The 16,720-nt window shown below is 34.8% G+C and overlaps 1 protein-coding gene across 1 annotated transcript in view; it reads left to right on the top strand.

The window, feature by feature from the left end:
• DDX10 (DEAD-box helicase 10) overlaps positions 1 to 4,248 on the top strand; it is a 287,623-nt gene extending 283,375 nt beyond the window's left edge. Inside the window, exon 18 of the mRNA XM_051986940.1 lies at positions 3,597 to 4,248. Coding sequence (XP_051842900.1) covers positions 3,597 to 3,777 — 181 coding nt within the window. The 3' untranslated portion in view covers positions 3,778 to 4,248. The remainder of the gene's footprint in view (positions 1 to 3,596) is intronic.
• Positions 4,249 to 16,720: the final 12,472 nt, after the last annotated feature.

A 16,720-nucleotide genomic window follows, 5' to 3' on the forward strand; every position in this document is an offset into this window, starting at 1 on the left:
TTCTTTTCTACCTTTAAAAAAAACTATGAATATTTTTGCTTGCCTTTGGTTAAAGTTTATTTTGCTTAAGACTAATCCATTCCTTAATCTGCCCCCTAATTCTTTCTTCTCACCTTTCTTTCCTGTTAACATGGTGAGTGAAATTTATTTCTTTGCTCAACTCTGTGTATTTTTGTTTCCTTCTTTGACTTGATTCAGATGACAGTGAGATTGAATTATCAGCTGCTTCACCCACCTACCTCTTTTTCTTATTTGTATAGATGTTTACTTGTACATGCTGATTATGCAATATAATATTCTCTAATTTCTTTTCCCTTTCACCTCTGTCACCCTCACCCCAGTGAATTTCTCTTCTGCACTTTTCCCATTCTTCTCTTGAGATTATCAAGATATAACAGGACACCCAGGACTTAACTAATTAGACTCTTTTTGTGACCCCTGATGATACTTAGATTCAGAGATATATAGATTATTTCAGTGTCCTTATTTAATCCCTTGTTTCTTTTTATTCATTTTTACCCATTTATGTTTCTCTTAGCTTCCATGCTTGAATTATAGAGTTTCTCCTCAGGTCTGATCTTTTCATCAGGAATTCTTGCAAGTCTTCTACTTCATTAAAGATCCATTCTCTTTAAAAGCCCCTCCCAACTCCCATATCATAGTACTAATTTTTCTGGTTTATTATATTCCAAGTTTTCTACTTCTGTGTCGTGATATTTAATTGCATGTGATCTTGTCTATGGCCCTTTCATACTCGAATTCTTTCTTTCTGGATGATGTGAAATCTCTGTATTTTGGCTCTGGTGTTTGTGAGTTTTCATTTGGGAATTTCTTTTAGGGAGTCACTGATGGATTCTACACTTTGCCTACTGCTTCTAAGAGAAGGTAGTTTTCTTCTAATACATTGTTTAAGTAATTTTGGATTTTTGGTCATGCAGTTAAAAAAGTTCAATGCTTTTTTTTCTCTTCAACCTATTTTCCAGGTTTTTGCCATGATAATCTTACATTATTTTCTTTTTTTCCCCCAACCTTTGGACTTTCTTTTAATATTTCTTGTGCCTTCTATTTGATTCATTCTAATCATCAAAAAATTGTCAATTTTTGCTTGAGCAAGGTTTTGTATCTCTTGTGCCAAGCTGTTAATTTCCTTTCCAATTTTTTCTTCTATATTTCTCATTTCTTTTCCAAATTTTCCCCAGACACTCTCATTTCATTTATAAAGTCATTTTTAACCTGTAAAAAAAGTTCCATTTCCTCCAAGAATGTTACTTGAATTTGTGCTCAAGCTGTTTTTCCTCCAAGACTTTGCTTGTAGATGATGTTTTAGGGCCATTCTCTTCTGAGTCTGTCTTGAGCTTCCCAGCCACCATAATAAATCTTCATGATGGGATTTTTTTTTTTTAATTATTCTTCTAGCCTATTTCCTGATTTCAGACTTGACATTAGGGCTAGGCTTCTCTAAACTTCTAGAGGGAAATTCTGAATCTATTGCTGTCTTCTTAGCATATTAAGTGTTGTGTTAGTTCAAGATCTCAAGGACAGTCCCAGGGGTTTGCAAACTGCAGTGCTTTGAAAATGTTCTGATTCAAGGCAAAATGTGATTGATTTGCACTTTGCAAGCTTCTAATCTGAGTTTCAGTTTGAGCAGCAGTAGAATTCTGTTGGTCTCAACTGTTGTCAGTGAGCTGGAAAACTAGAGTGATAGAATTTTAGGTTCACCTTTAATCTGGGATTCCTTCCTTGGTTATTTTTCTACAGTGTGGATAAGGCTAGAACTGAGACCCTCCTCTAGTGTCTCCAGCCACATCATTGTTTGTTGCTTTCTGAACTTCTTCTGTTCCTAGTGTACCATCTAAGGTCTCCTTAACTGGGAACACCATCTCCAAGTGCAGCTGCAACCAAATTGCTAGTTCATTCTTTTCCATGTGAAAGATGCCTCTGGCCCTGGAGAGTATAACTTCTCTGGATGCTGAAGTTCTGTGTAAATTTCTGACTCAACTCTGTCTTCACAGACCTCTTTGTCAATCTTCCTATCCTATCTATTTTCCAGTCCTGGACTGGGCAGATGACTGACTCACTGTGACTTTTTCTGGACTCCCCTCCCAAGATTTAATCTGTTGCATTTTCTAGTTATATTTGGAGGAGTTCTGTGGAGGGAGAAATCAGGTATTTTTTCCTCCTACTTTACTATCTTAGCTCTGTCCCTGCCACTCCCTTGAAGCCTCTAAGTTATGAGCATGATTTTAGCCCTGTTTCTGGTGAGAGTTTTTAATCCTCATTGATTATCTCATATAGATTTTTCAAAATAAAGAAATAAACATATTTTTGACACTGTTTATCCAAGGTATAGTGTTACAGGAGCCATCTGTTTGTGGCTGCTGGGGACATAATTCTGACCAGCAAAAAGATTCCTTCATGTGAAAGAGTGATAACAATACAAGGAAACTGAGAGGCAGTTGCATTCTCTGACCTCTCTCCTCTTCTCTCTTGCCTCCAATTTATTTTATTCCCAATCCACAAACAACATCTGCCTCAGTAAAGGCTGATTTTCAATTCCTTCAAGTGTGTTATGATTCACAGCTGTGGGGCCTTTCTGAGAACTGACCTGCCTTTTAATGGTACAGTTCCCTTTAACCCTTTACAGGCTTTCTGGGTTCCACACATAGGCATGGTCTTTAACAGTGTAGCATCTCTTAACTTTAGCATTTGTTAGTAGTGAAAAATAGATTAGATCTTGGACATCAGCAGTATTAATTACATGAAATTCAGTAATCTGGAGGTTTATAGCTATAAAAAATAATCTCTTTTTATATTTTCCCATTCTCAACTCTGTATTCTGTACACAGACTTCTGCTTCAAGTCCTTTCCCTCTCTTGTGCTTCTTCTAGATAGATCCAAAAGTAATAATTCTCCATTTAATAAATTTTACAGGCATTCTACCTACAGTAGTCTAGGATCAAATTCGTATTTGGAGTTTAAAATCTTTTACAACCTGGTCCTGAACTACCTTTAAAATCTTATTATAAATTATCCCTCTTCACAAACTTTTTTTTTCCAGCCTTACTAGTCTTCTGGATGTTCTTGATACATGACAATTCACTTCTTACCTGACTAGTTCCCTTCAAAATTCACTTCAAACATCACTCTCTAAATGAGGCCTATTCTGATTCCATCTCATTCTCAAACCCCACCTCCCCTCAGCTATTAATGAATCTAATGAAAAATTACTTTGCATTTATTGTGCATATATTTCATATATCCTTATCTATACATGTTACCTTCCTAAGTAGAATATAAGCTCCATGATGGCAGGGACTATTTCATTTATGCCTTTGTTATCCTAGCACGTAATGTGGTACTGAGGATACAGTAAATGCCTAATAATTGAGTCTTGCTCATTAATTGAATAGGCTCTTATTAATGCTTGCTGAATTTGACTAGATTTCATCTTTTTTTGTTACATTTCTTCTCTGAGTCTACATCCTTTTATCTATTAGTCATATTTACCTTTTTTTAAATAAAATTTTGATAGTATGATGATGGTCATGCTTGTTTACCCAGGTGTTTAAAATAATAATTGCTTTTGTTTCCAACAGTGAAATAAGGAAGATGGGAGGAATGAGGAAAAGAAACTACAGAAATGCTGATAAAGAAGAGATGCTTTCACGTCATAAGCCAAAAAAGGGCAAGTGGGAGACCATGGAGCCACTGGACACAGGCCTTTCTCTGGCAGAGGATGAAGAGCTAGTGCTACATCTGCTCAAAAGTCAAAGCTAATTCTTTCTCTCCTAATAACTATGATTCCATGGATACTGAGTGGCATAAGGGTTCCATACACGGACACATTCCATGCCCAAATGACCATCTTCAGATACCAGCCAAAATATGTAATGGCAGTGAGGGTCTCTTTTCCCTCATCAAAGTATTTGATGAGCTTTGAAGTCTTTGAATCAGCATGAGATTTCTCTTAGTTACACATTTTAAAGTGGGGAGTTTCCCCCCTTTCCCCCCCACATTTTCTCTGGAATTGTAAAACTCTTTATTGAAACTTTAGTAGGAACCCAGTCTTGCTAAAGCAACAAACATTTCTGAGTACTATTAGACTAAGTTATAGTTGATTTTGATAGGTTTAATATAACCAAAGATAAAGAAGATATTGTAATGAACCAACCCCAAGAGAATGTTGTGGTATTCTTTTTCAGAGATGATGGTAAACAATAAAGTTATTTCTTACTAAATGAAATACAATTATGTGTGCATTTTGTTTGACATCTTTATTTTAAAATTTCCACAAGGAAAGGCTCTTAAGATAAAGACATTTGACAGATTCTTAAAACAATGGGTCTTTCATCTCAAATTAGCCCTTTCAAAACAATTTTTCCTTTTGGTAGCATTTTCATTTCTGCCTACAGTCGTTTATAGAGTGCAGAGAGGTTTTCTTTGTGCCATATCTGCAAATATATGTAGTTTTTAAAGCCTCCTCTCAAACTCCCCTACTCTAATCCAGAGTTTCTCTACAGTTGATTTGTCCCAGCAAGAAGTTGATAGGGAGTAAAAACCAAAATGAATTGGGAATAAGTTGGTGTTAATTATAAACAGCTAATTGTTAAAACCCCCAAAATAATTTTTTAAATTAGATAATAAATAAATCATTTGCATTATGATACAGATTTTATTATAGTTTTATCACCTTTTTCTATGCCCACCGACTTTACCTGAACAATAATTTTAAATAACAATAAGCAAAGTAGTTAAAAAAAAAAAAGCATAGTTTTGTATCCATGTTAAGTGATTAGTGATATTTAAGATTAATTAACTCAGAAGAAGTAGTAGTTGCTTTATCATCTGCACCTTGTCAAAGAATATAGGGTAGGTGAGAGGTTTGCCTTTGAATATGTTAAAATAAGAGATTTAATGATAGGGAATTAGAAATTCACAAAATGGTTGTAAGGAGGATAAGAAAGGAGGGTAACTTTTGATAACAATTAAAATAGTTCACATTTACTCATCCCTAGGAGCGGAATTTGGAATTAAGAATTCACTTTACACAGGGACTTTTATTTGAATAAATTTTAAAGCCTCCAAAGAACAAATCAGAAATTTTGAATAGTCAGATATGACCTAGAATATAACACAGCTAATTGCAAGGTACTATGCTAAATATTGAAGATGCAAAGAAAAACAAAAGCAAAAAAGAGGTTTTTTACTTTGGAAAATAATTAAAATTGAGCAAATAGTATTTGTATAAAACTGCTTATAAGCTGAAGAAAGAAATACTTTAAAAATGATCAGGACCCAGTAGACAGTAGCAAGAAGTTCCTTATCTGACAAAAGGCATAACTGAGTGAAGTTTAAAGTGATGATATAAGAAAGTAGTTTGACTTTGTGCCTGTCTAAAAGGTTGACTTTTGGCTGATGGCCATATATCGCAGAGAATCTATTCATCATATTTACTTCTGCAAAATGATTCTATAAATTACATCAGCCTTTCTAATATCAGATTTACCCAGTAGCCATGGTATCCTTTGGAGGACTGCCATTTCATAAGCTTAACATAGCCTCCAAGATGTGTGTGAAGCTATAAAATATGAATAAGTTTAATTAAATTCAATTAGTTTTGTTATGCAGCATTTGAAATGCCTTGAACAGGAGATGTCATTTTGATAGCTTGTCATAGTTTGCTACAGCTGAATTTGAATTATAGGTCATATAGTTCACTACACCATGTAACTTGAAATCACATAGATGGAAACATTAAATATTTGAGAAGTTATGGGCAGAGACATAGAATTTGATTACTTCAGTTTGCCTCATTTCTTTTTTAAAAATTATATTTAATATCTATGCATACATTAGATTTAACATATGTTTTTACTATAGTTAACGTATATTGGACTACTTGCCATCTAGGGGAAGGCATGGGACAAGCGAGGGAAAATTGGAACACAAGGTTTTACAAGGACTAATGTTGAAGAATTGTCCACACATATGTTTTGAAAAATAAAAAGCTTTAATAAAAAAATTTATATTTAAGTACAGAATACTCTAATGTAATTAATAGCCTTATTAAAAACTCAACTTTACATCTACTCCAAGAGGTGGGATGGATAGATAGTACCAAAGACAAAAGTTATTGTAGGTAAGGATACTCTACTTGTGTTGCTTCCTCTATTTTTCAAATCTCTCTTTCAGAAATGTGATTTAATAGGGAAGAGAGTTTCATAGCTGGCACACCATATTGTACATTTTCTTAAGCTTCTGGAATAAGAGGTTGAATTTTTGAGAAGGGCAGATTTAAGATCCTCAAATCTCCAGCTCTATTATACCAATTAAAGGTTTATTGTGGCTAATGAGCACACATTTTAAAATAGGCTTTGACCCTTCAAAAAGTCCTTCATACTATATATTTTCGCTAATCAATTACTTTCATTAAATTGCTTGGCTTAGAATGGAAGTTTTGAGTAGAGATAGATTATTTGAAATAGAGGTCCCTAGAATAAGTTGGGAAGACATAGTTTGAAGGTGTGGAGGGTGCAGTGAAAGAGATAGGACAGTTAATAGTACTAAGAACTGAAGGGATGCTAGCTTATGGGAAAAAATTCTATGAGAACAGGGATCTCACCATTACTTTCCTGGAACAGCTGTCTAGTGCTTCACACAATATATAACAACACTCTATATGAGGTATTATGCAAAGGTCTTAGAGCAATTTTAAGCCTTAATAACTTAAATGCTTGAAAGTTTGACAAATACTTTATATACATTATTTAATTTCATTACTACAGCCCTTTAAGGTAGGCACTACTGGTATTATTATCCCTATTTTATAGAGGAAGAAACTAAATCAGGGGATTTGTAATTTGCCCGTGACCATCCACATCCAACTAATATCAGAGAAGATTTAAACCCAGGATTCTGATTCCAAGTCCAGCCAGCAGTATTCTCCATTAAGCCATACTGCTTTTCATTTTAATTAAATGCCAAATACATTTTTGTGGAATGGAATAATAGTGGTGATGGGGTACAAAGAGGGAAATAGATAAATGTGACAAAATTTGCTTATTTTTGGAAATTATTACTGTGCCATTGAAAATTATCTCAATGGTGCCTCAGATTCAGTACCTTCTGTACTGGTAAGTTTCAGCTACAGTGTAAGTGGACACATTGGTGTTCATCAAAGTAACACACTACAGCAGCTTCCTCCTGCCCTCAAGTAATGGAAGGACCACTGTTCTAATGATCCAGAAATCTGAATTCTAGTTCTGGCTTACTATGTAATCAACTAAGTAATCCTACTACTTCTCCCTGTGCCTCAGTTTCCTTATCTGCAAACCTAAGTAGTTAAGACTATATAAACTCTAGAATCTCTTTCAATCATGAAATTTTGCGATTAAATGAATTGAATAGCCTTGAGGTGAGGGATAGAGGGAAGGGGCTGTTTAAAATCAGGTCTTAACTATGCCTTAATAGGATCCCCACAGGCCAGAATTCAGTTTTACTACTTTGTGTAGAAATGATTAGGCCTTGGGAAAACCAGATTTATAACTGCTTCTTTTCTGTCCTGCTCCCTTGTCTCTGTCAGGTTTTGTATTCCTATGCATTCCCAAAGATTTTACCCTCTTCTCATTTTCCTCCTCTTTTCCATGTATATTCTCCCTTGTTAATCCTATGCATTCTCATGGCTTTAGTTATGAATAAAAGACTTCCAGATAAGCATATTAAAACTTAACTCTCTTGAATTTCAACTTTAATCAACAAATCCTAAGGATTTTATCTCTAATATTTTTCACATCTTGCTTCTGCACTCTAATCTCAGGATCAAGTATAGGCCTTCATTCCCACCTGCTTATTCCCTTTCAGTGACATCCTAAGAATTTTCTGCCTCTCCTAATCTATCCTTTCCACTGCTGCCGAAAGTTATCCACATGCATAGAAGTGGTCAGTTCTCTTCAGTGGTTCAAAATGCTTCCATGACTTCCTACCAAGTAAAGTTTAACCTTCTTTACTTGGTATTTAAGGCTGCTAATACTCCTTCCAAAACCGTCATTCCGATCAATGTTGTTAATTTTTTTTTTTTTAATGTTAAACCATTAGGTCCAAACAAAGCATAAATTCAGAGCTAAAGGACTCTCAAGAATGACTCCTGTTCAATCCACTCTTTTTACAGAGGAGTAAACTAAAGCCCAAAGAGATTGTAATTTACCCAAGAATACAAAAATAGTTAAGTAGCAGAACTGAAATTCCTGGATTACTCTGGTTAGGAATGAATGAAGGAAGGAAGGAAGGAAGCATTTGTTAAGTGTTTACTATATGCAGAATATTAGCTAAGTCCTGGAGATACAAATGGAAAAGTGACACTGTTCCTTCTCCCAAGAAGGTCAGGATCTAATAAAGATATTATGGAAGCTTTCAGCTGTAAGTCACATGGAAAGGTCTTATGGTTCTTAGAATGGAGGGGGAAGCTAGACTGCCTTATCTGCCCAGTCTGTGGCAGTTCATTGAAATGACTGGACCCTTCTCCACTTTCTCAGATGATGTCTATTAAAGCTGGATTGGAAGTAAGACTACTGGTCTGGGCAGTGCTGCTACTCCTAAGTTCTTTTGCCCAACTGTCCATTAGTGGGAGTTGATCAGCAGCTTTTATAGGTGATGATATAACCTCTCTGATGGCTGCTGCTAGGGCTAGTCTTTGGGGTAGGTCTGATGGTCAAGAGGGCACTAGTACTCCCAAGGGTCTTTGGCTCAAGGTTCTAGACTTTTCATCAGGGTCCAAGGAGAGATGATGGTCAGAATAGCAATGATTTGATTTGACTGGCACATGCTGCCTCCTATTAACCATAAAGCTATTCTATTGTTATAGATAATGAGGGTCTAAATGGAAGTCATGCCAGTATAAATAGAAAGATCTTGGGAAGGCAGTATTGGCAAAATTTAATGACATATTCAATGTTGGAGTCAAGAACAATGAAAGTAGAAAAGATAACATGAATCTTCAGAGTTGGGTAACTGGAACTGATAGTGTCATTAAAAGGAAGTTGGAAAGAGAAGTAGGTTTAACAGGGAAAATGGTGAGTTTGGTAGCACTCTATTTTGATAGAGATTTGACTTTCATATACAGCAGGATACATAGAGATTTGGAGATTATCCCATAGAAATAATTTAGGAACCCATGTGACCATTGAGCTCACTAAGAATATAGAAAGAAAAGACTGAGCTCAGAGCCCTGGTGAATATTAGGAGAGATCAAAGATAAAAAGTGATTAACATCAATTGTCAAAATAGGAGAAATAGAAGAGAACAGTAAGGAAGAAAACAGAACTTGGGAAAATAGTATGAGCAAGAAAAAATTGCTGCAAAATAATAAGTTCCCTTTTTGTAGTGGCTAAAAACTGGAAACTGAGTGGATGCCCCTCAATTGGAGAATGGCTGAATAAATTGTGGTATATGAATGTTATGGAATATTATTGTTCTGTAAGAAATGACCAGCAGGATGATTTCAGAAAGGTCTGGAGAGATTTACATGACCTGATACTGAGTGAAATGAGCAGGACCAGGAGATTATTATATACTTCAACACAATACTATATGAGGATCAATTCTGATGGACGTGGCTCTCTTTAACAATGAGATGAACCAAATCAGTTCCATTTTTTTCAATAATGAAGAGAACCAGCTACACTCAGTGAAAGAACTCTGGGAAATGAATGTGAACCACAACATAGCATTTCCAATCCCTCTGTTTTTATCCGCTTGCATTTTTTATTTCCTTCTCAGGTTAATTTTCCTTTATTTCTAAGTCTGATTTTTCTTGTGCAGCAAAATAACTGTATGTATATGTGTGTGTATGTATATATATATATATATGTATATATATATATATAGTATTTAACTTATACTTCAAAATATTTAACATGTTATTGGTCTACCTGCCATCTGGGGGAAGGGGTGGGGGGGAAAGAGGGGAAAAGTTGAAACAGAAGGCTTTGCAAGAGTCAATGCTGAAAAGTTACCCATGCATATGTCTTGTAAATAAAAACCTATAATTAAAAAAAGAAAAAAAAAGATGTTGAAAGGAATCAAAGATTAACTCAAAGATAGTGAGAGACTAGAGATGATAGAAAAAGGCAATTACTTAATACACAATAGAGATGAGAGGGAATGGAGCCAAGAGCACAATAATGGGATTTAGCCTTCGCAAGAGGATTGTGTGCAGGTGAAAGTACTAGGAATTAATTTTAAGTGATAAATGAGTTTCTCTCCATTCGTACCCCAACTCTCAGAATCTATAGCTTTGTTATTCCTACTGAATACTACATTCTTTGAATATCACATCCTCCAAGTTTATCAACTTCTTCAGTTTCAAAAACCTCCCTCTCCCCTCTCCCTTAACCACTTAGGGTTGTGTGTAGTTACACCTTAGAGGTCATCACCACCCAAAATTCTTTTGTTCCAGCATCTTGATTTTGAAATTCCCCTTTCTGATTATACTCCTCTTTGCTGTCTTTCCAACTGCCTCATCCTAAAGAACATAATATTTATCTTCATTATGACTTCTAGTCCAATTTCTCCCTTGCTTTCCTAGCTTATCACCTTTGTTATTGTTTTAGTGAATTGGAGCATTCTTTTCATAGAGTTGTTAGTAATTGCCTAGAAGCAATTTTCACCAGTAGGCTAATCATTTGGGGATGAAACTTTTGGCCATAGAAACCCAAGATACAACCCAAAACATTTTATGTGACTCTTAGTCCACTTTCCACTTCTGCAGGGATCATGGCAGAAATAAAAAAAGAGGGGAGGCAGAAAATACTCAGATCACATCATTTTTAGACCATTTATCATTTGACTATTGGTTCCCTTAATATGAAATCTTTATCAAATGATTGAGTGAACTTATTACTGGAGGAGCAACATTATATCAATCTTGACATTCTTGCTATTAATGAAACCAGGAAAAGAAGGAAGTTGCAGCTAAATTACATAAATTGAAAGAGTCCACAAGGATTCCTAGGAGGAGGAAAGAAAAGAGCATTACAGATTTTATCCCAATGGCAACCCATTCTCCATTGAACTATCAAAGTGGTCTTCCTAAAGCTCAGATCTGAAGATATCACACAGCTTTGCCCCTCAATGAATAAATTCCAATTACTCCTTATTACCTCCAGGATCAAATATAAATTTCTCTATTTGGCTTTAAAAAGCTCTTCACAACCTGCACCATTCCTGCCTTTCCAGTTTTCTTATATTTTTTACTCCTCTCTTTCTTCTAGTGACATTGGCCTCTGCTGTTTCTCCAGCTAGACATCCACTTCCTAATTCCACACAATTTCACTGGCTATTTCCCATACATAAGATGTTCTCCCTCTTCCTCTAGTTCTTGGCTTCTTTGAAGTTTCAGATAAAATCCATCTTTTACAAGAAGCTTTCCTTATTTCCCTTAATGCTGATGCCTTCCCTTTGAGATCAACTCTGATTTATCATATATATATTAGAATATCTATATATCTATATCTCTATATATCTATATCTAATCTATCTATATCTATATCTATCTATCTATCTATCTATCTATCTATCTATCTATCTATCTATATGATACCTCTTTGATGGTAGAGACTGATTTTGCCTTTCTATATGTCCCTATTATTGAAAGCTGTGTTGAGCACATTGTGAGAACTTTTTTTTTATTATTCTGTTTCTTATTTAGTCACTTTTAGCCATGTCTGACTCTTCCTGACCTCTTTGAGGAGAGAGGGGTAATCCTGAAGTGGTTTACCATTTCTTTCTCTAGCTCATTTTACAGAAGAAACTGATACAAACAGGGTTAAGTGACTTGTCCAGAGTCACACAACTAGTACTAAATATCTGAGATTGGATTTGAGCTCAGGTCCTCCTGACTGCAAGGCTAGTATTCTATTTACTGCACCAGCTAGCTACACACTTAATAAATACTTGTTGACAAAATGTTTGCTCAGAGACACCAGTAAACATTAATCTATAGTTTATTTCATTATATATTTTAGTAGCGATTAAGTATTTGCAAAATCATCTTAAAAATGAGTGCAGTTTATGCACCCAAATTGGTTACTAATGATAAAATAGAGAAATTGGAAGTCAACATACACTCTGATTTTTGATGATTTCAGTGCAAAACTAGGGAAAGATGTGGATAGGGAGAAATAGGGGAAATCATCATTCAGGAAGAAGGAATGAGAGAGGGAAAAGACATATTACAATGAAGCCTTACACTTTATATTGTGAATACTTGCTTTGAAAAAAAGTGTGGTAGGCTCTGGACATAGTGAGTTCCAATCACAATATAAAAAAATGAAATAGATTCTTTCAAGAGACAGGAAAATATATGTAATTGATGTGAGAGGTATCCCCTAATCAACTCTCTGTGTAAAGTAGACCTTCAAAGAATTGGTTTAAAAAAAGCAAGAAGAATAATGAGAAAAAGGTTTGCCATAAAATTGAAATAACTCAGTCCTGAAGTATGTAAACAAGTAATTAAAAATCAAAAGTCAAAAATGGACAATAAAAATAATATCAATTATAATAATGGTATAAAGAAGTTTAATCAATGTAAATTAGTTTCCATGTTAAAGAGATCCCAAGACCATTAAGTGATTCAATCAACAAACTTAATTGCCCAGGTGAAGAAAGATGGTTGCAAAAAGGTAAAACGGAGTTGGAATATAAACTTGTCTGTAAACTCTTTTGATGGAAAATAATAATTATTAGCCGTATAATTTCATAAGGTAGAGAGAAGCAGTAGAGGGCAAAGCCACCATTTAAAGAAAGATATCCAGCTAAGCAATCATTCCATGGACATTTAAGGATAAAAAATTTTAAAAGTACACACACAAATTGGGAAAATTATAAAAGCATTGTAACAAACTTGAACTATGATGGGATCACTACATTTGAACTCTAGCATCAATATCCTGTGCACACTTACAAGGTAGGCAAAAATGATACTAAAAATAATGAAGATGGGAAAAGCAGCTATATAGGACAGAGCACATATAGAACCCATTCAAGCTGGAGATGGTCCAGCTAGGAGGGCACTGAAGAACTGACATACAAGATATCTGAATAGGGAAGAATATCTCAGACTTTATTAATACCTTTCCCCCAAAAAAGGATAAGAGAAGACCACTAACAGCTGATTTCTATGTCCATCTCCACATCTAAGCAAAGTCTTTGAGAGTTATCTCTACATGAATTAAAGGCTTTTCTTGATGAGGATAGTGGCAGAAAACAAGCAGACTTCCCCAAGTGTTGTTGAATAATGGGCTGCATCTTTACCATTTCATGGTTGATTCAAAGATAAGAAGAATCCCATTGGGTTAAGATCCCATTGGGTTCACTGTCTATAGATTATAATAATAGCATTTATACCGTGTATACCATGGGCCAAGCACTATACTGTTTACTATTATTATACTGTAAATGCTTTACAATTATCTCATCTGATCTTATTTGGTCATTACATATTTTAGTGGTGATCAAATTTTTTTAAGAAGACCATCTTAAAAATGGGTACAGCTTATGCAATCAACTAATTGGTTGCTTATGGTAAATAAATTGGAAATCAATATACACTCTGATTCTTGAATTTAATACAAAACTGAGGAAAGATGTGGATGAGGAAAAATAGGGGAAAGCATGGTTCAAGAAGGAATGAGATGGAAATAGGTGTTATTATTCCCATTTTGTAGATGAGGAAACTGAGGCAAACAGACATAACTAGTAAATATCTGAGGTCATATTTGAACTTGTCTTTAATGAAGCAAAGTACCATCCAACAGATTTTTTAAAAATATGGTATCCCCCTTCCCTAAATCATTCAACATTCCTTGAAAACTATAAAAGAAACAACCCTCTTTATTATCTAATCATTAACTTCAGATAATCAGATAACATTAGATAAAAATAATTATTAACATAATTAACATCAGATGATACATAAAGTCATGTATACACTATGTAATTTCCACTGTGAAGGAGTAGGTCCAAAGCAGAATCCAAGTTCAATTGGGATTCTTTGTGGGATGGTTAATTTTTCTGGATCTTTCTTTTTGTAGATGACATTGTGGAAGAGGTCTATAATTTCTTAAAAGTGTTTTACCTGACCATCCACACAAGAAAGATTAAGTGAATGAACAATGTCTAGTGCCTAGAGGTCAATACACATTTAACTGGATAGACAATAGAATGAGTCCATCAGCATGTATACATGATACAGATGGACAACAACTAGGGTCCCAGAATTAAACAGAAGGAGGGGTATGAGAAAGATTGCCATCAAGAGTTTGCTCCTTATTATTATCAATATTCAACAATTGTGGCTGTATGGCATCAAAATATGGAACATAGCCATCAAAGAATTAAAAGTGATTAATATAAGTCATATGAACATAGAACAATGGAAGGGTGAATTGTAGGTATGAAAAGACTGCTATTGATCACTAATGAAGAACTTTAAAGAATAATAGGAATTAGAGAAGCTCACAAGGCAATTGTACAATTATATTACAAGAAAACAAGACAATCTTGTCATGTGATAAAGGCAAAGGACAGCAAATAGTTTGCCAGTGTTCCCTGTTACTTAAGAGATTTTCTTTATATTTTCTTCCTAGGTAATTTAGGAAGTCTTAGATGATTTCAATTTATTTTTCTTTTTTTAGCTTTAACCTATTTTTGACTTAATTTAACAAACATTTATTATGCATTAATTGCATACTTGCCATCACAACTAAAAAGACAAAATTTAAATAGTTCTTGCCCTCAGAGAGTTACATTTTATTAGGGATTGTGACATGTAGAGAAATAGATAAATGATAAATATATGCACAATGAAATAATGGGAATATATAAAGAATATTAGCAGCTGGATACATCAGGAGAGACATTCTGCAGATAGCACTTAAACAAAGCTTTGAATGAAATTAAAGATTTTAAAATGCTGCTATAAGGAGAGAATTAATTCCAAGCATTTCATGGTCTAAAGAACTGTCTATGAAGGCATGAAGATGGGAAATGGACTGCCATGTATAGGTAATGAGACATATTATAATTTAGCTGGAACATAAGTGTGAGGGTAATATGAAATACATCTTAAAAAAAAAAAAAACTAGAACTCATAATTGCAGCCATATTGCAAAAGACTTTAAATACTAAAGAGGCATTTCTGTTTCATCTTAGTGTATGGGACAGTGATGATTCCTATCCAAATTGAAATCAGAGATTCTCAAAACTAGAAAAGCAAAAAGCATTTATTATGATCTTGTGAGAAAGAGCAAGTCCCAACAGACAAAATGTCATCAATACAGGAGTACCAAGTGTGGACTACAGAAAGTGTATTAGCCCTAATGTGGAATTCCCCCACCCCCTTCTAATATTTTCTCTTATTGGCTGGAAATCCAGGCTAACATTCAAAATGCAGAAATCTACACAGAGATTAAAAATCTACCCTGCGATTAAGAACAAGGAAGCTAATGATACCAGCCAATGACTCACTCTTTGCCATATTAGGAACTTAATGCTGATGTGGTAAAAAGGAAAAGGGGGAAGGAAAATGTATGTTTGCCTAAGATAGGCTAGCACAGTTTGTTACTGCAAAGCTTCAAGTTATAAATAGGGCACAGGTTGGGGTCACATTCTTATGAGGGATCTTCACTCCATTTATCCCATTCACTAGAGGAAAAAGAGCAGCTATTGAAGCTTATTAATCAGAGGAGTATAGTCAGACTTTTGCCTCAAGAAGAGAACTTTATTGGGCTATATGGAGGATAGATTATAGGAGGAGAAACAATTAAGAAGCTAATCTTCCAAACTCCAGTTCTGCATTTATAAATGTCTATTTACCTGAGTGACCCATCAATACCTCAAATTCAATATGTACAAAAGTAATTTTTTTTCTCTCTTGTCATTATCAGCAATTCCTCTACCCTTCTCCTTTTTTACCCATAACAGCAAGAAATAATGATTTCTGAAACTCAAGTGATTTGGTAAAAGTGATTTCTTCTTGAACTGAATGGATTTTTGCTGCATAAAAGCAAACAATTATGATAGGAGTTGACATATACAAATATTGCCACATATCCCATGGCAAAAGTGGGGAAAAAACTTCATTTCCCACACTGTAAAAAGGCATTGAACAGGAATTGTGGGAGAGTAAAAACACTTGGAAATTTAAAAAGTGAAGAAGGAAAAGGGGAAGGGAAAGGCAAAGAGAAAGGAGGAGGAGGAAACAAAAGTTTTCTGGACTTAATCAAGAGATCCTTAAGTGAATCTGAAGGTTCTACATGGAAATGACTATGGCAGTGGGGATATTGAACAGATATGCTAGAGACAAGGGAAAACTGGAACCTATGACTGTCAGTGGGATCAGAAATTACAAGGCACTCAATATGTAGGGACTTTCCCAGTAAATGGTATAAATCTTGTAGTAACTCAGACTAGAGCATTCTGGGAAGAGGAGGGAGAACGCCTCAGGAAGCTGGACAATAAATCATTTCCTAATTATTTTCACTAAAGGAGCAAAATGCCAGACTCTTCTCTGTTCATTACTATCTTCCATAAATATCTTATGGTTTTTTTTTAAAAAAGCTGATTAAACAGTTAGAAGATGAGCTTCCTCCAATATATTGGAAATAAGCTAAATTCAGAGACTCTCAAAGAGAAAAAGACCCTTTGAATGGGAATGCAAAATGAG

Source organism: Antechinus flavipes, chromosome 3 (assembly GCF_016432865.1).
Source record: "Antechinus flavipes isolate AdamAnt ecotype Samford, QLD, Australia chromosome 3, AdamAnt_v2, whole genome shotgun sequence".
NCBI lineage: Eukaryota > Metazoa > Chordata > Mammalia > Dasyuromorphia > Dasyuridae > Antechinus > Antechinus flavipes.